This window comes from Hoplias malabaricus, chromosome 12 (assembly GCF_029633855.1).
Source record: "Hoplias malabaricus isolate fHopMal1 chromosome 12, fHopMal1.hap1, whole genome shotgun sequence".
NCBI lineage: Eukaryota > Metazoa > Chordata > Actinopteri > Characiformes > Erythrinidae > Hoplias > Hoplias malabaricus.
Window position 1 is genome coordinate 31,545,875 of NC_089811.1, and position 25,152 is coordinate 31,571,026.

Below are 25,152 nucleotides of genomic sequence, written 5' to 3' on the forward strand. Positions count from 1 at the left end.
ATCCTGCTGCAAACACTCTGATAGAAAGCAAGTTATTTACAGAACTCAATTTCTCAATTTTTAGCAAAGCATTTTATTTAATATTTTTATTTAATATTTAACATATTTCCTTCTGTGGAAATTATGCACCATATTTAAATCAGGTAATTTAATTGCATATTTTTAGTTAATAAAATACTCTGTCTAATCCTGGTGTGTGTGTTGTTTCCTTTTAGCCATTCTGAATGAGCTGTTGCAAAGGGAGAACAGAGTTCTGCACTTTTGGACCATGAAAAAGCGCAGACTGGACCAGTGTCAGCAATACGTGGTGTTTGAGCGTAGTGCAAAACAGGTAAGACACATCAAATCAGAGAACACACACACACACTTGCATCCATTACACCCTACAGATCTGCGCTGAACATATCTCACACCTGCAGAGAACACACCCCATGTATCTGCAATAAACACACCCCACAAATCATATAAATTTGCATTTACAGTACACTCACCTTGCATTTTATGTGTTCCCCAAACGCACCCTGAAGCCTGCTGAAAAATGTGCTCTTACCTTTTTTTATTTTAACTTTTCACATATGTACCTTTTCTCTCTCCGTACACAAGTCATTGGAGTGGATTCAAGAGGCAGGAGAGTACTTTCTGTCCACACACAACTCTCCAGGAGACTCAGTTGATAAAACCCAGCAACTCCTGAAAGAATTTGAGGATTTCTGCATCTCTGCCAAGGTACAGATTATTTAATAATAGTCTCGAGACCGAGACTGCAACGTTAATGTACAGTCTGTAATGTTAAAAATTATTATTCATTCATATAACATGTCTTATGGATCTTAAGATGTCATAAATCACTCCAAGTTAAGAATCAGCTGCAGGTGTTTTAAACAATACTTGAAGCGAGGACAAAACCAGAAAGATTCCAAAACAATGCCTTGAGGGCTTTGTGCTTATGAACTTTAATAGACCTCAGTGTCAGACTAATTAATTACATTCCTTAAAAAGACTAGAGAGCCAAGAGTGACACTAGAGTCTTCACCTACAATGTGTTGATTAAGCAAGAGTTTTGTTAGAAAAATGATAATAGGATATTAGAGCCATAATAATCATGGTGCTTTTACTTTACCTACATAAGTACATTTAAAGGTAAATATTTTTTAGTATTTTTACTCAAGTGGAGATCGAAAGTAAGGCCTTTACTTCTACTGGAGTGATATATGAGTGACTTCTACTGGATGACCATATCTGTCCAAGTTTATTGAGCAGTGCTATGTTATGTTTGCAGTAGTTTGAATAAGATGGTGTGGTTTGATCAGAGAAAGCATGCTAATTATTGCCCTCCCAGTATGATAGATTTTTTAATCAGAGGAGACCTAGTTTGTGGGTGGAACTGGCAAGAACATAAGCATGGATATGATACTGATGTCATTATGAAAGCTTAGTTCATAGCACATACTGTCCTGACCAGCACATGAAGCCGTTTGTCACTGATGACACAAGAACTGCTGTCTGCAGCTATTTAAAACAAACAATTTCCCTTTTATAAACATTTAACTCTCTAAAACACAGCCTTCCCATAAGCTCAGCCACACATGGCTTAAAATAAATTTGAAATGAAGGCTGCCACTCTTTCACATAAACTGTCTGTCGAAACCCTAGTCTCTCTCTCGCTTTCTCTCTCTCTCTCACACACACACACACTCACACAAAATCACTGAATCATTGTCAAAAAAGAACGATCTCACACACACAACTGTCCCATGTTCTGCCTCCCAGCAAACAAAGGAGAAGGTGAAGCTGCTGATTCAACTGGCTGACAGTTTCGTAGAGAAGGGTCACGTGCATGTAACTGAGCTGAAGAAATGGGTGAGCACAGTGGACAAGCGCTACAGAGATTTCTCCCTGCGCATGGGTCAGTACCGATGCAGCCTGGACAATGCCCTGGGCATCAGCTCCGAGGTGAGCGAGCACAAGTCCATGAAACAGCATCCCTAGCACTAGAGTGCACTCTGATTGTTTATTGCAGTGCTGTGTATTTTTAGATGTGCCTGTCGTTCTTTGGTTGTCAAACTGGGAATACCAAATTTTAACATATTACTATTAACAAAAATTTTTACTTCACTTCCACCTTTCACTGAAGATGATAACTGCATCTTCCAAACAAGCCAGCTGCAAAAATAGGGGGTCATAATTAAAGTCAGCATGACCTGATAGTGTCAACCATTAAGCCCTTAAAGTATATTGATCACCCCACATTGACTCAATCTTATCTGATGCTTCAGAAGAACATCCTTTTAACCCCCTAATTGCAGCAACTCTCCAATGTGACTATCATTGTCCTCTAAACCAGCCAGAGACATTCATCAAAACAAGCGCAATACAGTGGGAGGTATTAAACTTGTACTAAAGCAAAGAAATCTCTGTGTTTGCACTAGGCATTCTCAGTAACCATTCTCTAATAATATTACCCATCCACCAATGCACATCAGGTGAAAACAATGTGTCTTATATTTTCAAGTATGTACAAGGCCCTCTCATCCATATAGAATAGGTTTTGTTCTAATATTTTTGATATGATATGACATCTGTATGACATTATTGTTTAAATATTTTGTTGCTAATTTTTTCTGATAGAGCTGAGGTACATTTAATTCTGCATATATAAAAGTAATAAAGAAAGCACTGTATTTTTCAATGTCAATAACATCCAAATTTCTAAGAGTTAAAAGTAGCCTGTTATTCATGTTTGTTTTTAGAAGCTCTAGAAATGTGTGTATCTGTCTGTTTCTGTCTCTTAGGATAATAAGGATTTGGAGTTGGATATTATTCCAGCCAGCCTGACGGACCCACGGGTCAAACTACGTGACCCCAACCATGAGGTCAACGAGGAGAAGAGGAAGTCTGCCAGAAAGAAAGAGTGAGTGAATACAGCTTGAATTGTATGAAATGGATCAGATGAACCCTCTGAGTACTGACTGGATAAACAAAAGCACAAATTAAAACATTTTTAAAAGACCAATATAACTGACATAAAAGAAATGTCTATTTACCCGAATGAAGTATGCTGTAATTGTTGAAGCAAAGGCTTGGTTACATGGTGCTATGCTAATGTGCTAATATCCGGTATGTTTGTATTCATGTGTAGATTTATCATGGCAGAGTTGCTTCAGACTGAAAAAGCTTATGTCAGAGATCTTCATGAATGTTTAGAGGTAAGTAGATCTATGTTGTTTTAAAAGACAGCACTTCTAAATTATATAAGCACCAAAAAGTACTCACTTCAAATTAACCACACTTTCACATTATATTCATTGTAGAAATACACTGATAGCCAAAAACATGGTTTAGCACTGTACACTGAAAGCACATCTTTTCTTGAATGGATTTCCAGCTTTGATTTTCCAGCCTGGAAGCTTCAGTACACACAAAAGCCATTAGAAAAAAAAATTATATATAATGTGCGCTGATTTCTATGTCCTGTGGTATAATGTAGTGGTGATTATTGCAGACAGCAATTTCCTATGTCTGTTTTGTGTGTGTGTGTGTGTGTGTGTGTGTGTGTGTGTAGACATACCTGTGGGAGATGACCAGTGGTGTGGAGGAGATCCCACCAGGGATCGCTAACAAAGAACATGTCATCTTTGGAAACATTCAGGAAATTTATGACTTCCACAATAAGTAAGAACCTGTCTTAAACAATAAAAATGTGGGGGTTTCATTGCCTCTTACAGTAATTTGCAGTTTGTGAATGTAATGATGTAGATTGGCATCTTTGTGTGAAATGCAAGTGAATAAGTGAAGTAAGTCTGTGATTAAGCTTTGTTTCTGTCTTGTTAATTTATTATGTAGCATCTTCTTGAAAGAGCTGATCAATTATGAGCAGTTACCAGAGGATGTGGGCCATTGTTTTGTTACATGGGTAAGTGCCATGCTTTTCAGCATCTGTTTTAATAAATTAATAAAAAATATATTAATATTAATAATTAATCTTTTATCAGTGGGCCTAGGTTATATGTTCATGAAGAAGATTTAAAGATACAGGGGACTGATTCTAAATAATACATATCTACTGCATGAAACGTTTTTCTTCTACATGGTTGATCTGAGAGAAAGGTCTCTGAAAGAGTTAATAGAAATATGTTAATGATATTATTCCTGTACATTAAGGAATTTTACTCAGACATTACATACATTCTACTTTTCCTTTTCCCTTTTTTCCAGGCGGACAAATTCCATATCTATGTGACATACTGCAAAAACAAGCCAGACTCCAGCCAGCTGATCCTGGAGCATGCTGGGAGCTTTTTTGATGTAAGAGCAACTCTCTTTCTTCTTAGTCAGGTTTTCCCAACCAGTATGTTACTTGGGACAAAACCGAGGTGAAACCATAATGAGGCGGGTGAAATCAAATTAATTGACTCATTAACAATAATAAATGATTAGGATTTGCCCTGTGAACAAGCCCTGTAAACAAAGCAGATTCATACATTTCATGCCTATCACAGGAAACAAGAAGCACTTACCCTGATGTTTTAATCTTCCTCTGGTGCAAAAAAAAAAAAAACATACAAAAGTGATTTATCTTTTTTAATCAGTTGTACATCCAGTCAGGAGTTTCTGCATTGAATTTATTTCAGTGTTGACACAGAAGCTGTGGAGTAACTTCAGGCCTGTGCTCTAGTTATGGGCCGTCTGACAGCATTTCACAATTCTTAATTGAGGGTTGAAAGAAACATTTGCCACAGATACTCACAGCTAACCAATAGGTGGCACCATCTAGTCACTCAAACTGAATTATAGGATGCTGCAATATTTACCTGCTGTTGACTTGTTCAGCAGTAAGCCTGAGTGTGTGTGTGTGTGTGTGTGTGTGTGTGTGTGCTGTAAATGAGCTTTGGGTTCTTGTGTGGGTTGTGAAAGCTAAGTGCTGAATATGCCCCAATACAGGAAATACAGCAGAGGCATGGCCTGGCAAACTCCATCTCCTCCTACCTTATCAAACCAGTCCAGAGGATCACCAAGTACCAGCTCCTCCTCAAGGTGCTATGTGTGTGTGTGTATGTGTGTGTGTGTCTATGTTATTGAGAGATGGAAGGACAGAACATCAGCGAAAACCAGAGAGAATACTAAGAGTGCTGATTAGCCAATTACCCTCAGGGAAAAGCTGCAGGATGAAAGCTTTTTACGTCTCTCTCTCTCTCTCTCTCTCTCTCTCTCTCTCTCTCTCTCTCTCTCTCTCTGTGTGTGTGTGTGGTGGGTGTGTGTGTTTACACTGTGGAAATAACAGTAGCTTTAATGAACTCCCTGCAGACTCTCCCTCTCTTCTCCACTAAAGGCACTTCACTTTCATACAAATTTGTCCTGAGCAACCATCTCTGATTCCATTTCCCCCCGGCCAGCACATCAGCCATATCAAACACTGCAGATTCTGTTCTCTTTGGCTTACTTTGTGTATGAAATGCATATGAACTGAATTTCTGGTGTTTATTTTAGTGTATATTTAGTATATACTTTATTTAGTTTTTACTGCAATATTGTTTTATTATTATTTTTAATTATTTTATTGGACATTTATGATTTTTATTCTTGCTTTCAAGATTATTTTCCTATGTAAAGCACTTTGAATTACTTTTGTATGAAAGGTGCTCTATAAATAAACTTGCCTTGCCTTGCCTAGTGTTTATAGCATTCATTTGTTTGAGCCAATATAATCTGTTAGAAGCAATACGGTTCTGACTCTAACTTAAGCATTTCCAGTTGAAACACTTTTTTATTGTGGTTTGAGAACCTCTTTTTTGCCCTGTGACCCCAGGAGCTGTTAAGCTGTTGTGAAGAAGGGAAAGGTGAAATTAAGGATGGCCTGGAGGTGATGCTGGGCGTCCCGAAGAGAGCTAACGATGCCATGCACCTGAGTATGCTCGAAGGTATGCCATTGGACTAGTATTGGTGCGCCAGTCCAATTCTAAGCATTTGACACGATAGTGGCCAAAATCACAGGATCAGACATTGGAAGGGAAAAATGTGTAACCCGATCCGTTATAATTTAAACTCTAGTGCAGGAGCATCTGTGTGCTCAGTCTGGCAAATGAAGTATTAGCCTTTAGCCTATAAGGTAAAATATTCTTATCAAAAGTTCAACACACAAATTCAGAACAACGTACTTCATGCCTATTTTTAGCCGTCAACACACAACACTGCAACTTTCAGATTGTAGAATGCAAAGCTCAGGATGTCCACTGTTAGCCCTGTGTTTGTTTTGGGCCAATGAATATAGATTCTCTGGGATTGGCTGCATCTTCTGCTTCAAGCAGGGGTGCTCGCCCCTCCCCCTCCTCTCACCTCTCCAAAGAGGTCAGATGGAGTGTCAGTAGTAAGTTCTGACCTTTTATGCTGCCTTGTTGAAATGTAGGCATTTGTATTTTATGCTGCAATAATTATAATTAATTTGCTATTGAAAATACTGAGATTTAATATTTTCACAAAGCTGCCCTTTACATTTCATTTTGAATAATTTGAATGAAGCTAATCAAGCAAAATGATTGCTAAATGTTCTGTTTAAATATAAGGATACAGCAGTATTGTATAACTTATTCATTGGCTGTGAATGAAATGGCTCCCTAAACCTATTACTATAGTGGTCTATAGTTAGGCATTATTTAGTGCACTAGGTGGCGCTAGAAACACATGTGAATCCAGACACTGCCACTGACTGGTGATTGTAGTGCCCTGAAAATTTCACTCAAATTACATTTTATGATTTACACACAGAGAAATATAGCTGAAATACTCAGTAGTGCCCTAAAATGTGAATAGGGAGCCATTTTGTACACAGCCATGTTGTGAGCTATGTATATTATGAGTTCACTGAAATTAGTGTAACAAGAATATTTTAATGCTGAATTTGATTGATGTGGGAAACTGGGAAATATTCTCACTTGTAAATTGCGTCCGAACGGCAGACAAAGTCATGTTTAAACCAGGGATAACTCAAGATTCTAGATGATACACAAGTTTAGGAGATGTGACGTATATTGTGACCTTTTAACTCTTCCCCTGGAGAAAATAGCTACTATGCATTTGAATCATCTCATAATGTATGTTTTCTTGAGATAAAAGTCAAATATTATGATCAGATTCGTTACTATTCAAAAAGCATTTAGTTGTTATTTAATGATGAATCACTTTTTGGGCACATGTTTTGTACAGTAGGCGGCTCTTCAGCCAAGCACCCAGAGTAAAATACTTAACCACCTGGTATATACACAACCTTTCAATGAGCACCCAAACACGGCATAAGCAAAGTTCATCGAACCCTTAAAAGGTACAGAGAAAAGGAAGCAAGGGCACACAGCAATTTGGGCTTGCAGCTCAGGCTTCTCCCGAATTCTTCCTTGTGTGACAAAGCAGAGGGAACCTCATCCACTCTTCTACCTTTTATCAATTCACTGAACGGAAGGTGTGTGTGGAAAATTTCAGTAGTTTGTTATGTTTGTTTGGCATGAAATTTGACCCTGATCCTTTGCTGTAGGTTTTGATGAGAATCTGGATGTACAGGGAGAACTGATCCTGCAGGACACTTTCCAAGTGTGGGATCCCAAATCTCTTATCCGAAAAGGCAGAGACCGGCATCTCTTCCTCTTTGAAATTTCCCTGGTCTTCAGCAAAGAGATCAAAGATTCAGCAGGACGCACCAAATACGTCTACAAGAACAAACTACTGGTACTCAGGGTTATTTGTTTTATTATATCTGCAAAGGTTTGTGTTGTGTTGCTGCCTTGCATCTTTTAATTCTGGGCACAATCCAGACCTGCTGCAACCCTGATCACAATGATGTGGTTACGGAAGGTGAATGAAAAAATGAAATACATTTTATCTACATAGACTTTTACCTACAACAAAGTACACAAAAGTGATTTTAATAAGTGACCACATACTTTTTTAATGACATACATGTGTCAGAAGAGGTATATCAGTGAGAGATAAGAGGCAGGTATGTGTGTGTGTGCATGTGTGTGTATGTGTGTGTTTACTGTGAGTTTGCGCAGGTGAAGTGGCTTCAGTTCCCTTTGTGTTATATGTGAATGAATGTATTGAATCTTTCTTGAAACTTGCTCAAAGCCAGCTGTGCCTGTACTGTGAGAATATCTTAGGAACAGCATTTGCAGCTCACATGAATAAGAGATTTTTTTGTTATCTGTCAGATAATAAAGATGTCATTAGTGTCTCCTGAAGTGTCTGAATTTTGTTTTTAGACATCTGAGTTAGGGGTGACAGAGCACATAGAGGGGGACCCCTGTAAATTTGCACTGTGGGCAGGACGGACACCCTCATCTGACAACAAAACTGTCCTCAAGGTTCGTTTATCTAAAAAACATGTATCTCTAATTTTGTCGATTTTTATTTTACTACATCATTGGAACACAGCAGCTGTCCTTCTTTATATCATGATGAATGGACCAATAGAAATGCTCCAAAATGACTTGAAATCAGTCTCATTATCTTGAATTCCATTGCAGTTTAAGAAGTTGTTTTCATCTCCTGTAAAGTTGCTATTTGAGAGATACATTTTGATTGGACATCAACTATATATTCAAAATAAAACTGTCTGTAGAATACAGTTTATGTTTCATATTAATGATTTCCCAGTGATTGATACTAATAAAATTAATTCCACAGGCTTCCAGCCTTGAGGTGAAACAGGAGTGGATAAAGAACATTCGGGAAGTGATTCAGGAGAGAATCATTCATCTCAAGGGGGCACTTAAGGAGCCTATCCCCATTCCCAAAACTCCTGCGAAGCCCCGTAACAACAGCAAGAGGTTAGATTCCACTTTCACTTTGATAAAATCACAAATATATATATAGTATGTTCTGTTCATTTATGGAGATGGTAGATGGTTTTCACTCATTAATTAATTCATTCATTCATTCATTTATTCAGTGTTTTCTGATTATCTAGTTCAGGGTCGCAGTGGATCCGGCGCCTACCCGGAAACACTGGGTGCAAGACACACTCACACATTTACACCTGTGCACACTTTTGGGCAATCCACCTACCAACTTCATTTTTTTTTAACCATGGGAGGAAATCAGAGCACTCACATACACAAACACATACACGGAGCTTGAATATTTTGTAGTTTGTGGGTTAACAGTGTTTGTTGAGTGTTTATTGTGTGGTGTGTGTGCAGGGACACTGGAGAGGATGCTGATAGTCAGGGAGATGGCAGTAGTCAACCAGATACAATCTCCATTGCCTCACGCACCTCACAAAACACTGTGGACAGTGACAAGGTAAGAACTATCCCACTGTCTCTGTTTGTCTTCACATGACTTCACTGAAAATTGAAAATATTTGTGCCAATACATGACGATGTGTGCTGCAATTAATGATTAACAAATGTATGACAAAAATATATTTTTAAGTTACTTCTATCTCATATTTTAGTCATATAATGAAAGAGACAAGCATGCTGTTGTTTCTTGTTTCTACTGAATGAAGTAGTCACTACTGCTTTGCTGTTTGAGACTAACTGTGGTGCAGGACTAAGAAAACAACTTTTGTTGAAACATAATCCTGCATTTTGTGCTTGAAATTTTTTACAATTATTTTTTTTTTGCTTCTGTAAAGTTATATTTTCAGAGATACAAGGATTTTCTTTCTATCAGCAGCAATATAGTTTTGGCTCCAAGTTGATGGTTATCCTGTTAAACACATCCCCAGTGTGTCATGTGACTTTTGATTGGCAAGATGGAACAGGGTTTCCCAGGCTTTTCTTATGCGCTGAGCAGGGGCTGTGTCATGTCTGTGTTGAGGGTTGGAGACATGATGGCACTTTGTGTTTAGAGTGTCTGGTGATATTATGTGTTATTATGAAAAGCCTGTTCCAGTTCTGTGCTGCTTTGTCTCCTCATAGGAAATATGGGAGGCCTAAAATCAAAGTAAGATTGAATTTTCAGTGCTGCCTTTTACAGATAGTGTTACTCCTCTGTTTGATATTTGTGATGCACTTAAACTTGATCACATAAGCAGTGTGTGTGTCTATATCTCTATATCTATATATATCTCTGAGTCTCTGTGTCTGCGTGTGCATGTACACACACATGCACATATTTTTGTTTGATGTTATCATCTCAGCACATCTGAACAGAGCTTGAGATTTTACTGTTTCTGTTAATATGACTGAGTAGTAATATTGAAGTGGATAGTGAGAGGGAAAGTGAGTACATAATTCCCTTACACATGCCATGTGTGTGGGTGTATTTTTTTCTCTGTTGTGTCTGTGAGACAAGCTTGTGGGTAGCTGTTTTTTTCTGTTCTGGAGAAGGTTATAATGATTCCAGTGGAAAGGTCGTTCTTTCCCCTCAAAACATGAATGAACTTTAAACATCTGGATGCTAACACATTTGTGCACTATTCTCTATAATGTCCTGAGTCGTTTTAACATTTTCTCAGAGTGCAGCTGATTCACTTGATGAGCCAGTACTGGTGAGTGAATATTAATTAGTGTTGCCACAGAAAAGTGGATGAAAGAAGGGGATTCTGTTGTGAGCAAATGTGAGGTTAATTCAGTGCATCCTTTGTATATGCACATAGCACAGATATAGAGGAACATGGAAGATTTTTTGATGATTTTTCCACAAGACAAACACCAAAACAAGACAGTGAAGAATGGATATAACCGAAGAGCTGTTAATGTCACTGTAAGACTGCATGGATTTTCTGTCAGCTTGTTGTTATTTTACAACACAACCGCATCAGTTGTTCCATGGTGGGTGCTCACACACTTTTGGGCTTGTAAATAATTATTTTGTGAGACGAATGTGAAAATTTCCAGACCACTCTGATGCCCACCCAGCTCCAAGACAATGCCTCCACTCACTGTCTCCATATAGCCCTCGGTTTTTGTGTGTTTTTGTTTTTCTCTGGTTCTCCCTCCCTCTCATTCCCTATGTCTCGACTGTGGGGGTAAACATACCCTAACTTTGGAAAACAGCCTTTATAAGTAATATAATGCTGATGATTGCTATGAAAATAGCCCCTGGTGGAGAAAGAGAAGAGATTAAAATGAGACCCTGTGGTGATCACCAGTTGTGATTTTGTGGACAATTTTTTTTTTATTAAAGAATTATGTTAAAAGTACTTTAGATAATTAAGAACGCTTATATTATTTCTTTTTGATGTGCTTTTAAAAGGCAACTCTTTCCCCAGACTCTCCCTTTTGTTTTATTGCTGAAGTTACTTGAGGATATATGGACACAGAAGAGCAGAGTCCACACCTCCTTTGCTCTTTCTCTTACTTTCTTATCTGTTTTGTTTAACTGGCTGTGTAGGTTACTCACCACTGAAGTCCTTACTGCTCTGTTGAAAACAATAATTGGGACCGAAAACGTTTAAGAAATATTCTGTAAATGTTCTGTGTGTTGTGCTAGTACAGTGAACCAGACACAGCAATGCCGCCTCAGTGAGAACAGTCCACCCACCAAAATTATACAGCTAACAGCGTTCTGTTGGCAGCGTTGTGAGACTGAAAAATAGACCTAGTGCCAAAACTGTCAGCTGCAACACCTTATCTTATGACCTCAAAAACTTGGAAAAGGGTATGGTTAGAGTGAATTGGTGGTAAATTGGGTTGCATATACTTTTCTAAAAGTGGAGGATGCTGTTACTACAAAGGGAGGACAAAACAATCAGTTTAAAGGGGAAATATTGTACTCATTTTTTTCCCCACAAGTTAATACTTTTCCCTGAGGATTTAATGAAAATTATGTGAAATGCTTTGGTCAAATTATCACAAGAATCAAACACAAAACCATTCTGATTCTGTCTAAACAGGCCCGTTTCAGCCCCTGTTGAGAACAAGCCTCTGTGTAAATCAAACTTCAGCTGCTGCCAAGCAGTGAGGCGTAAGGAAGAGAAATGCTTTTTTTTTTTTATTTAACCTTGTCTTTTGGCTCTCACTTAAACAAGGGTTCAGCGTAGCAATTGGAAATCGAGTACAGCGCTGTGATTTTACATGCAGCAAAATGTTTTATACCATATTCTCAAATTTTGCAGATCATAGAAAACTGAATGAGTTATTTTATTTCAGTTTGTGGGATCGTGGGAGCTCAAGATGCCCAAATAAATAGATTATTTTTATAATAATATGACCCTCATTAGTCTGTGAGGAGTTTGGTGTGTTCTCCCCGTGTCTGCATGGGTTTCCTCCCAGAGCCCAAAAACACACGTTGGTAGATGGATTGGCAACTCAAAAGTGCCCGTAGATGCGAGAGTGTGAGTGAATGTGTCAGTGTGTGTGTTGCCCTGTGAAGGACTGGCACCCCCTCCAGGGAGTAGGCTCCAGACCCACCGTGACCCTGACCTGGATAAGCGCTTACAGATAATGAATGAATAAATGCCCCTCTTTAGCACCCTTCATTTTGGAAAAATGTTGGATGAGAAGGTGTCCCCCAAACCCCCACCCAATCAACAATAATTTAGTATAATTTTTTAATATACATATAGGACATTCCTTTTTTATGCAATTTGTCTGCTTCATATGTCAGCTCAGATATTGGGTTATACCATATCATCCATCTATCCATTCATTATCTATAACCGCTTATCCAATTCAGGGTCACAGTGGGTCCAGAGCCTACCTGGAATCATTGGGCGCAAGGCGGGAATACACCCTGGAACGTACTCACTCACACTCACACACTCACACCTACGGACACTTTTGAGTCGCCAATCCACCTACCAACGTGTGTTTTTGAACTGTGGGAGGAAACCGGAGCACCCGGAGGAAACCCACGTGGACACGGGGAGAACACACCAAACTCCTCACAGACAGTCACCTGGAGCGGGAATCGAACCCAGAATCTCCAGGCCCCTGAAGCTGTGTGACTGCGACACTACATGCTGCATCACCGTGCCGCCCGTACCATATCATGAACTGTGAAAATATATTGTGATATTACACCTTTGTCATCTTTAAGATGTTCATCTTACAGGTCAAATTTCTCTGGCTGTGTTTTTTTTTTTTTTATAAAAAATCTTGGGCTAATTACAGCTCATGTCCACATGGTATTCTTTTTTGGAGCTCAGGGCTGGGACTGAGTTGAGCAGCACAGGAAGCATGAATATACTTTCTTCCTCTTTGGCAGAAAAGATGTGTTCATTGAGCTGCTGCAGGGCCGGCTCTCTGCCTGTTACTGTATTCTTCAGAAATAAGAGCTACTATGGGCTTCAGTGCTAGTCAGATAATGAAGCTATTCTCCCCTCATCACCACTGTATCCACAAGTCACAAGACCATCCGCGTGCTACTGTCATCAGAGCACGCATACACACACACACACACACCCTTACAAACTCATATGAGCAGCTATAGGGGAGGTGTTCAAATGAGCTCAGCACACATGAACACTACAATGCAGCACTCATAGTCTACAGGTGTTTCAGTCTCAGCCTTCCATAGACAGCCTGCAAGCCTCTTTCCCAGCCAATCACACATCAAATTCAGTCAGAGAGGTGGAGAGAAAGAGAGTGAGAGAAACACAGGGAGAGAAAGCAAAGTAGAGGGGCAGACAGAGGAGGAGTGGAGGGAACAGAAGGACAGAGTATTCACCATGCCAAAGTGGATGAGCTTTAAACTTTTCAAAGAGAGCAGTCGTGTAAGTAAAAATACCCTTTATTCTCTTTATTTTCATTTTCGAAAGAAATTCTTTGGGGTATTTAGGGAAAGTTAAAAGCTCTGACATCGTTGCGACTGAGATATGGTTAGTGACACTACTTCAGAGTGTCAGAGTGTGTTAGAGATTGGCCAAAGGTGCTGAGACAGATTGTTTTGTAAGAATTTAGCAACTTTGTCAGATAAGGCCATTGACTTAGTGGATCCAGGAAATATCTAGGTGATCAGATGTTTTATTTTATTTTTTTTATTAATTCTCAGGGAATTAATTTAATTCTTTATTGGAATTATTGGTTTAGTGAGAAGTCAAGTTTTTTTTATTAGTATATTAGAAGAAAGATGAATTCAGCATTGGACTGACATTGTGCTTCAGATATTCATTTTGTGCTTGAAATGCTTGCTCACACTGAGACAGTGGAATACACTCTAGAAGTCTGTTTCACAGTTCAGGGAGAGTTGAGATGGAGGGGGCAGGAAACAGACGATTAGAGCACACCGTGAATGAGATAACTGAAAAGCTTGCTCTAAAATATGCCGTGGCAACTTGTATTCCTGCTCAAATCTCTCTCTTGCTTCCTCAGTATGGATTTAGCTGAGTAAATTGTTTACAGAAGGACTGTGCTTCCACAGAAGTGTTCAATTAAATATCAATCCATATTTAATAAAATATTATTGTTGAGTCTGTATTCTGCTGAGTATGTCAATATCCTCATGGGAGACTGGGTGATAGGAAGTGTTTGTACTGGCATGGCTTGCCAAACAGAAATTGGGTCACGCTGTGTGTTGTGTACTCTAGGTAAAGTTTTCTTTGACGTGCTACCTCAGCAGTCAGTGCTGACATCCATTAACACTGTAACACCCTTCAGTTCAGTTCTGCGATTCCTATTGATTTCAGATGTAAAGATCAGTGCTGTTGTAAAAGGGTCCACAGTGCCAGAACAGCGTTATGTTAAATGATCAGAACATGCAAGTTAGCCTGACCTTTTCTGAATATTGTCATTGATTTAAGTACATTTTGTGCTACGGGGCCCTAGGAGCTATGGCTGCTCATATTCTGAGCTCAACCATCTAAACACACTGGGCTGTAATGTGGTGAAAACAGAGAGAGAGAGAGAGAGCAAAACCTTTCCAAAGCCTGTGATCTCCATGACAAAGATCCTCTGCTCCATAAACTGCACGAACCCTGTATCATCTGACGCACATGTCCTTTTCCAAGGTGGGATTTTGTATGTCCGACACCAAAAATCACCTAGCAACATGTTCTTCCTCCCCCTCTGTGATGAGATCTGATACTCCAGCATGCAGATAGAGAGAGAGGGAGGGAGAGAATCAGAGAGAGAGAGAGATAGAATCAGAGAAGTAGATAGAATCAGTTAGAGAACAGAAAAGCTATGAACACTGATCATAACTCTGTGCTTTTGTAACAGATCACCCTTCTGACCTTTACTGAAACTGCCTCCCATGAACTGAGAAAAGTCTGACATCAGTGGGCAGATTTCGTCCGCTGCTGTGGTCATAGTGTAGGATGGCCACTGCTTACTGCTTTCCTATAAGAGTCAACAACTTTTGGCATAGGCCCATAATGGAAAACAATTTTGCAGATAAAAAAAAAACATGAGCCACGTTGGTGTGTTCCATGCGCTAGGTTTTTTGATTATATTATGTGATCTGGGCAACTGAACAAATAGCTGTCCTCTTTTATGAAAGCAGTTGAACTGGTGCCTAAGTCAGTGCTGGGATTAGTGTTTTAATACAAAATGTTAGCTTCAAGCTCAGTTTTACCACCTTTGACTCTTCCTCTTTTTGTTTTTTTAACCTGTCATTACTGAAGCAGTGGCATCTGAAACAGACTGGAAGGAGACGTACTGCTTTTGAAATCATCACTAAGAACGTAACTGACATTTCAATTCATTTTGTTTGTGTTTTTGTAGTGATTCTGCTACTCATCCTTCTGCTAATAATGAAAAGTGTGAATAAAAAGAAACCAATGAGGTCATTAGGAAACGCTTTGTTTTTTTTTCTTCTGCAAAACAAAATTCATGAGAGAAATGAATCCTTGTTGTGGATTTCACTGTATTCTGAATGGTGATTGTATATGTCCAAAAACTTGTAGCTGCGTTTTTCTACCCTTTTTTTGGAAGGCTTTGTATTAGACATTGTAACACTGTTCCATCACTTGGTTATTAGTGAGGTCTCTTACTGATGTTGAATGATAATGTCTTCATCATCAATGCTATTCCAAAATAACCCAGAGGAACTGGAAAGTCACTCCATAGAAAAGAACACAGTAACACTGCCCCAGATCTCAATGCTGAAAGGGCTTTATACCCAACAAACCGACTACTGGTTTTGAGCATGGTGATCTTAAACTCGTCTGTGGCTGCTACAGAGTCCTGTTCAACTGGCAGTGATTTCTATGAAGAATGCTGTTTGAAATTAAGTGAATGCCAAGGCTGAGTGCAGATGAAAGAAGCTGAATTTATTAAGAGTGACGCAAAATGTACAGTTGTTATTCTTCTCTATGGATTTATTGAGGAAAAGTACTAAAAAAAAAAATGTATAATCACGTTTTCATTATTGGGAAAACTAAGCCTTGAATGTAAACGCATTTAAAAAGCTTTTTATTGTTTTCATAGCAACAGCCGAGAGCCAGCCCTTGTCTTTTTTAATCCAGTGGAGACACAGTAACTGGAAATGGACCCAGACGCTGGCAGCTGGGAGTGAACTGGGTTTCTGTCTGTTTGGCCACGTGGAGCTAAGGAGCGTTAAAACAGCTGCTGCTTTTGGAGTGTGTGTATTTTTTTCAATGTGTGTGAGTGACTGGCTGTATTTTTTATTTTTTTTTGTATTTGTCTCTTATATAATTCAGTGGAAATTGAATCAGCTCTGGTCCGCTGTTGCACATCAAAATGTAATTACAGGTGTCTGAACAACATTTCCTGTCCCAGTGTCTGCTCAATATGAAGTAGATACTGTGTTCTCTTTATAAATAATGTTACACTGATGTCACAGCCTGTATTATTTATTTTTATTACACAATCACTTCTTCAGTCACAGCTCTGAGGGCTCTTAGTATGTCTCTATATGGTCATGGTGTCATTCTTCAATAGAGGTTGTAAACTGGCCATTTTGCCACTCCCTGGAATTGCAAGATCTTATTTCCTCATTGTATTTAGTCAGCAACTATTTCAGATTTAAAAGAAGAGTACATTTTGATTGATGAGAGTATGTTTTCTGATGTTTTATGAAAGGTATTTTTTTTCCAGGTTTCTTTGTAAAGATATTTACTGTAGTTTATATGCGTATTTAGCTAGCCCTGAAGATGTGACAAATAGAATAACTTCCAAATGTGTCCCCAGGGAATGCTTCTCTTATTAGTAATCTTATTTATATTGTCTTCTAATGAATATTGCTCATTTCTGTATGGGGAACATAATCAGAACTTATTTGCCTTTGTGATGAGCTGTAGTGTGTGTTGAAATTCTCAAAGTTTGGTTTTGGTTTCTGTTAGTTATTTCTAGTTTTTCTTGCTTGTCATCAGTTACATGAAAGTGTTAACGTATTACCCTCACGCGTTATAATGTGAAGGAATGAGCTTGACTGCAGAGTATGCTGTCTTTCAGCACGTAGCTATATCGTGCTCTTTCTACTCTGTGATAAACACAGATAGCATTAAAATCCTGATGTGTACTGTGCGTAATTGAGTGCAGGTGTGAGAGGGGAAGGACAAGAATGCATTGTCTTGCTGGTTTCTGATGGATTCCACAGCTGGTAAAAGCACATACCAGCTAGCAAATCTCTTCATAGAGTTTGAAATGACTGTCTCTGCAATCAGGTGCTCGGGTGGCTGCGTTTGTGTGTTCACTTCAGGAGCTGATGAACAGGGCTTGGATTAGGGATGAGATGTGATGAAAGGAAAATGTAATGCCAAATTAAATTAGATTTCTTTTTTATCACTTAAATTATACTGAATGAAGTTTAAAAAGCACAAATAGATAATAAAATAATTGATGTTTCTGTTCTTTTTTTTATTTTAACTTTTATCATATGTCAGGTGCTTTTATCCAACAGAAGAATAATGCAGTGTTGAAAGTCATGCCCAATACTGGAAAGATAAAGTTAGCTGATATAAATGAAGTTATCATCAGCATTATTTTGGCACAAATTATAACTGTTTTGTTTTTGTCATGATTTTTACAGATGGTCTATTATTTAAAAAGTTAAATATATGAAATATATATTTGCGAATTTATATTCAAGATGGTACAGATGGACTTCCTCTTAGCGTTTAGATTAAAAAGTTGCTAGATGTGTTTTTATTTGTGCTTTCACCTTTGGCTAGAAGTTGTTAACTTTGCCCTGTTGCAAAACTCATATTCAGCTTTGATACAACAGCTTTGGTTTGATTTCTCAAAGGATTCCTGTCTTTCTCCCCAGGTCAACTGAGACCAGCCTAGAATATGTTCCACAGAATAGTATTGGCCAAATAATAATGGTTCTCTAAGTTAATCAAATAGAATCTTTGTGTTAATACAACAGTACTCCTGTTATCTTTCCTCTGTGAAGATCAGTTGTGCTGTGAAATCTGGTGAGAACTGCAGGACGATTTGAGTACTATGGTTTTGTGGTAATGAGCTAAAAACAGGTGAATAGACTCTCAGATCATGAGGAGATCTCTATTAGAGCGATTAAACATTCTTGTTTCTTAACCTGTAATGAACTTTGTGAACAGTCTGGAAAAGTATGCAGGAACAAGCAGGACAGCAACGGGTGGTCTGAGCTTTACGCAGCAAAGAGTTGTTGGATGTTCTGTGTGTTTTTGAAAAGTGGCAAGATCCGGTTCATCCCTGTTCATAAAGGTTCTTTTGTCACATACTTCAGACAATGTTTTGCACGTTTACATTTCACAGCATTGTGAATGTAATGTAATTTGAGACTCTTGTGTCATGTCTCCTCTTTTTTATGCCTGTGTTTGAAAATGAATTTAATAAAATTGCTACTTTGTGGAAATAGACCTCTTATTCTCTTACCTTTTTCTATATTTCTTCACTTTTCCATCTCTTTCTTGATAACATCTGTCTCCATCTGTTTCTTTCTGCAGCTCTCTGGTGGCTGTGAGCTCACAGTGGTGCTACAGGACTTTGTGGCCAGCTGTGCGTCCGAGCTCAGTGTGCAGACCGGTCAGACCGTGGAGCTGCTGGAGAGGCCCAGCGAGCGACCAGGCTGGTGTTTCGTCCGCACCACAGACAAGAGCCCGCAGCAGGAGGGGCTAGTACCCAGTTCAGCTCTTTGTATCTCCCACTCCCGTAGCAGTGTAGAGATGGACTGCTTCTTCCCCACAGGCAAAGGTAAGAAGTAGTGGATCATTCCTCCTCATTTCTCCTCCTCAAACGTGATCAACGGTAACGTTTCCCAATTTCAGAAATAACCTGCATGTGTGTGTGCAGGTAATTTAATACTCACTTATTACAACTGCTCCAGGTCTCAGTTTTCAAACACTGACAGCAGAAAAGAAGTTATAATCGGGTTGTAATTTAACATGGCAAATCGAGGGGAATATATTGTGTAAATAGGAACGTGGTATCACTTTAATGCATGTTTGATGTTGTGTACATCTTTAAATATAAGTATTTTGATTTATTCTCTATAATTGTCTGTTCTGCACAGGCACTGCACCTAGAAAATAAACGGTTTTTAGATGTGAACACAACATTGAAGTAGCTTATCACTCACTCACTCATTTTATAAAATGCTCCACAAATGGCACTATTCAATGCTTTGCATCAATTACAACATCCCCTTGTTTTTCACTGCTGTCTTAAACAACACCTTGCATCTTGCATTAACTTTAATGCAAGCTTATTTTAATTTACCATTTAGTTAAGTTAAAGTTTTATATTTTAATGCATGTTAGTCTCTATATTGCATACGTCATTTTAGACAACTTCCGTTGGTCTAGTTATCATGAAATACTTACAAAAAGCTATTCTATAATTTCTCATTCTATATAATGATTATTCTAAAAAAGTAGCGTTAGCCATTTTTCCCCCTGTGCAGTAAAAGTTCATTAAATCGCATGGATACACAAATATCAAAAGTAGTTTAAATGCATGCTCCTAAATTGTTATTTTATGTATAATTCATTTATAGAAAGTGATTTTTAACATCCTGATTAAGTTGTGTTCTCATATGTCATACCAATCACATTAATCTCCTGCTGAGCATGTAGACAGTGTGGGGTTATGGCCTGCGTGAGCAATGTGTCTGGGAAGCAGCAGATCAACAGCAGTGTGTCCCCTAGGGGGCGACAACTCACTCACTTTCATTTAGAGATCCCTCTTATTACAGCTGAATGAGTTTAGCTTCTGAAGAGCACTTGACCTTTAGCTCAGCATTAGTATGCATCTGTCAAGAGCTCTTAGTGTGTCTCAAAGATGTGTACAAGGTTCATCTTGAAGATAAAGTCATCTGTGTGTGAACCTCATAACGCTCAAGACCCCATCATCATCATTCATGTTGTCTTTCTGTCAGCAGTGGAACCATTTGGGAATAAGAGTAGTGCTAATATTCATCATTCTCTTTCATCTGTAATGAAGGCATTACAGGCTTGTGCTGAGGCATTACTGGAAGATAACATACAAAGGGATCTAATATTTTGATCTAGCAGTGTCCACAGACAAATGTAATGATGCATATGTTTAATGAGGGAATAAGTCAGTTTTAAATAAATGTTTTTTTTATTTATTCCCCAGTCCATATTTTGGAAACTCAGCATTAAATAGTGTACTGTTTTGACTTTTCCAGGTTCCATCCATTCACTTTATAACAGCTTGCCCCTGCCCATTAATGCTGAAGTGCTTCTGCACAAAATAGGGCACTAAGAAAGAAGACATATAAGAAAGAAATGTACATATAATTTACATATATATGTCTTAAAGGCAAATTAAAAACTCGCTCTTAAAATGTGAGTAATAGCTATTCTGACATTTCTTTTGGTACAACAATACACAGCATTAACTTAAAGGGACAGCAGAGGAGGGAAATCACATGCAAAAAAATATGTGGTGTTTAAATAAAAATAAAAAAATAAATAAAAAAAATAAAACAATTAACTCTTTTAATAACAGGGATATTCCTGTGGGGGTTATATCATGATCTTGAAAATTTTGATAACTGAAAAGCACCAACTGTTTTGGTGCTGAGATCTTGTGTGTGTGTGTGCGTGTGTGTGTGCTTTTGAGGAGGGGTCTCAGTGGAATTTCTCTCCATTGTGCACAGGAGCTTCCTGTCACTGTGGGGCAGTGTTTCCTCTGTTGATTGGGGATGGGCCTAAAATATCCACACACACTGTGTCAGATTCTGTCATTGCTGTCACTATTTTACACCAAACAGAAGAAAATCCAGCACACTTCAATGTAAAGGAGCTTTTTCAGCCGCTCTTAAAAACTTATGCTGGCCAGATCAGAGATGTGTTTTTTTGCCTTTCACTGTTACTCAGAGGATGTTTTTGAGGGCTCATGTTAGGGAAACTGGATATTGCACACTTAAAACTTCAAAATTTACCATTCACTCCTCACTTCACATACACAAACTCAGTTGCAAAATTACATGTTTTAATTATGTCCCATTTAGGCTAAAGTTAGGTGTGTTTCAACCAGGACTATCTTTATTTTTATTTATTTATTTATTTATTTTTGAAAGAGGAAAAATGCAAGTTCAATCTGAACAGACCTCATTTATGTAAATGAACAACAACTACAACCTGTCTCATTTTAAAGGGGGAAATGTGGAAAATATTCAATATTCATCGGATAGGTTATTTCAGAGTTAACAGTTCCATTTTAGGATGCAGTAGATGAAGCATTCGAAAGGAAGAATCTGAAGTACACTGACTTGGTGGCTGAGGTGAGGGAACGAGGGTGGCAGGTACATCTAAGACCAGTGGAGACAGGGGTTAGGGTTAGGGGATCTGTAGCCAAGTCGGCCACATCCCTGCTTGTGCAGTTCGGTATCAGTTGCCGGAAGCTGAGGGCAGCTATGAAGGCATTATCAGAAACAGCTGAAAGGTCTTGTTGTGGGTAAGGGGAGCACAGATTACGTGTAGAAATGCACTGTAGTGCTACTGTGATTGTTGGTGATGTAGCACAAATTTCACATGGAACTGCTGGCACTGCGCATGCATTAACGGTTCCAGTGGGGCTAGGTTCAGCCTTAGTCACCAGGGAGGCCAGTGTTGAGGCGTAGGAACAATTTTATGGCTGCAGGTAGGAAGTGAGTGTGGTGGGCCCTATGTGAAGCCCTAATGGTTTGGCATAGGATAAGTTATGACTTATTTGGTGTATAAACAGTTTAATAGTGGAAAATACAATGCACATAAATAAGCTTTTTAATGCATTTTTTTAAAGATATGTTGAATTTCTTGTTAAGGTCAAATCAGATATGATTAGGGATATAAATATTTGACAACAAGAAATTATAAATGGTGTTTTTGTGCTGTCTGTTAAGTCACATTTCACTCCTTCCTCTTCTGGTTTCTTAGAACAGCATCACTCCTGCAGTCCTGCTGTAAAATGGCAAAAGTTACTTAATCACTTAAACATACAGAGTGAAACTGCTTCAAAATGTGTTTAGACAGTGTTTCTTTGGACTTATTTTTGGTGAAATATCACTTCAAAATAAAGAAACTTTCCAGCCTCCTTTTCTCTTTTTAGTTTTGTGGTCTCAAAAACGGATCCCAGTGCTGGCCTAAGTACGGTCCTCATAAACCTGTCTGTATAGTGGTCACTGAACAGTAAATCAGAAACCCCACAGTAAAAACTATGCTGTTGGATCAGGGCGTGTGGTCTTATCACAGCAGTTATGTTACAAATATATTTTACTTTAAAAAATCTGATCCTATTGAAAGGTAGAGTGTTTATGCTGCATTTTTATCAAGTTCTCTTGCACCACAATGACATCAGGCACATAACACATTGTTTCTCTTTTATGCCATGTTTATATTAGGAATAATCTCATTTCCCTAAGCAGCTTGCCTTCCATGTTCAGACGTCTTTCCCCTGAGAACAGTACACGTTATTTCCCCAGTCAAATGCAAACCACAGCTTACCGCAACACCCCACACCATGCTTTCCAATATGGAAATTACACTTCCCAAATAACCTGCCCTGCAGTAGGAAGGCTATGAGCACTGAGAGTCCAGGAATATACCTGTCAATTCTATCAGTCATCACTGGGTAAACATTACAAACTTTTTTCCATTTGTGTCATGTTTATCATTTTTGCATCTTTTGCATGCAGAGGCCTGATTAACATGCTCAGATACACTTTGACTTTCATTTATTACAGTAATCGCCTCCCTCATTTGGGAAGGATTTTTAGGACCGTGAGGATGGTATTGCTATTATCTGCTTAGTCAGTGGTGAGCTCAGGCACTGCTGTTGGGTAATTTAGTTGTAGATGTACTGGATGGTACAACATTACTTAAGGTAATACAGTTCCTTGGCTCCACAGCCCAATTTTGGGGAGCTTTACCGCTCAAGCCAATGTCTAACATTGAATGTGACAATTGTAGGCACCTATTTGGATACTCCAGTGTGTCATGGTCAGTATTGTGAATATTGTGTCACATCAGCTCAATTTACTCATTTTTACAAAGAGCAATGTTTGGGCAGTTTTCACAAAGCAATGAAGTCTGTTCTTTTGTTTCCTGAGGTGGGTTAAACATTTTGGCTACAATAAACCTGGATAAGCCACTTTATCGGCTGCTCTAGTGTAGGTTTACCCACTGAGAAATGACCTCATTTGATACATAACTGTAGGTTCCTGCATTGCTCTTTCTCTGCAGCCCATGGCAATTTACCTTCTATTTGTGTGTGTGCGCTTATCTAGGCCAGTGCAGTGGTTGGTAGTGCAGTATTTTTGTGTGAAATATATGAGCTACAAGGTAGTTTTGAACCACACTCTGCTGGACATCAGCAGACTAGAAGATACCACAAAGTGCAAGTATTTCTTATTTTTTTTAGTGTTGCTTGTTGGATTTGAAAGGTCACATAAAAGCACCCAAATGTTCGTATGAAAGCTGCCTTGTAATTTATGATCTCCACCTATGACAAACATTCTTGTCATGCAGCCAGTTTCACTGAAATGTATAAAATGTATTGATAAAAGGTTTTATTTCAAGCCTTAAAGGTTGTTAAAACACATGAGAAAACCGAAGTAGAAACCAGATAGAACAAGAATGTAACCTAATTTCATTCAGCATTATCTGAATCGACAATATATTCTCATTTAACTTCCATTTGGAGCCATTTGACCTTAAAGAAGCTTTCAGTGGGATAAAATATCAAACCTCAGGAAAATGAAATATCATGAAATACTGTATAATTTATTGTGAAAATGCCTTCAGTGTTGTATCACCTACCTTTCATTAGTGAAAATAACTGACTGTAGCTGGTTAATGAAGTAGGAAATAAAGCATCACAACTTTCACATTTTCAAAATACATGCTAGAGTACAACATGGTATAAAATTTTCTGAAGTATGACATGGTAAAATTGATACAATGCACAAGGAATGGCACTTTTAAAAACTAAAGAAAAAGCTGCAAATGCAGTGATTCTTATTCAGTGTCCAAACCTACTTTGCTGCACTATATTTAGTTAAACATGAAAAATTCAATTCACGCTGTAATTCAACAAACAGTGTATTGGGATGTAATCTATGAGGTTAACGGGAAATATTGTCACATAACCACCCTACCTGCAAAACCTTTAGCAGAGTGTCAGCAGGGTTACGGGTTTCAGGTAAGTTAGTCTTAATCTTCAAACAAGTTATTTGTGTACGTCTGCTCCCCAGGGATGAACATCTGTAACTACACTGGTGCTTTGGGGATGAGATGGCATTGCTCTTCATAGCGCATTGTAGCACACTCATTTTAAAGAACACAGCACTCAAATCTCAAGTTCGTAGTATCTGCTAATGAAAGTGCATCTCTCTGAATGATATTCTATTCCCCATGAGTCTAAAAGAACATAATTGGCCTTGCTCTCTGTGGAAGAGGAAGGTAGTCCTTTCTCTGTCCTATCATTCTACATGGTTCTAGTCCAAATGTTACAGTGGTCTCCTCCAATCGTGCTGCAACGTCTTAGTGGAAATGCAAAAAGATGCAGGGTCGAGCTTCACCTGTCTTGGGAGAGGCATGTGCATTTTCTTCCCATTTTGTATTTGTGAGAGTTCTGCAGGAGTTGGCAAGTTCTAAAAATGAATATTCTCTCCAGATACTGGAGCCATGGCCACTCTGTTGACCCATAAGGGTTTAGGATAGGCTGTTTAGATCACCAAGTCAGGAGCCATCAGTAGAGCCTTTGTCACAGGCAAGAATGTAACTTGAATCTCTGTCTCTATAATCCCGTCTGTGGCGTGGAGGGTGTGTGAGTGTGTGTGTGTTGCCCCTCCTCCCTCTGCTCCCTGTTGTGGAAGGGTGTA

At 38.7% G+C, this 25,152-nt stretch overlaps 1 protein-coding gene across 3 annotated transcripts in view; it reads left to right on the forward strand.

The window, feature by feature from the left end:
• kalrna (kalirin RhoGEF kinase a) overlaps positions 1-25,152 on the forward strand; it is a 186,415-nt gene that overhangs the window by 133,458 nt on the left and 27,805 nt on the right. The window contains exons 20-34 of one of the 3 annotated variants that reach the window (XM_066686096.1): positions 216-331; positions 604-726; positions 1,771-1,953; positions 2,793-2,911; positions 3,140-3,206; positions 3,563-3,672; positions 3,844-3,913; positions 4,216-4,305; positions 4,942-5,034; positions 5,807-5,918; positions 7,523-7,713; positions 8,247-8,348; positions 8,671-8,813; positions 9,186-9,288; positions 18,770-19,016. In XM_066686096.1, the coding sequence (XP_066542193.1) occupies positions 216-331; positions 604-726; positions 1,771-1,953; positions 2,793-2,911; positions 3,140-3,206; positions 3,563-3,672; positions 3,844-3,913; positions 4,216-4,305; positions 4,942-5,034; positions 5,807-5,918; positions 7,523-7,713; positions 8,247-8,348; positions 8,671-8,813; positions 9,186-9,288; positions 18,770-19,016 (1,869 nt within the window). Of the gene's footprint in view, positions 1-215; positions 332-603; positions 727-1,770; positions 1,954-2,792; positions 2,912-3,139; positions 3,207-3,562; positions 3,673-3,843; positions 3,914-4,215; positions 4,306-4,941; positions 5,035-5,806; positions 5,919-7,522; positions 7,714-8,246; positions 8,349-8,670; positions 8,814-9,185; positions 9,289-9,817; positions 9,937-13,568; positions 13,652-18,769; positions 19,017-25,152 lie in introns of those variants that run through there. The other 2 variants (XM_066686093.1, XM_066686094.1) reach the window with 2 other exon arrangements.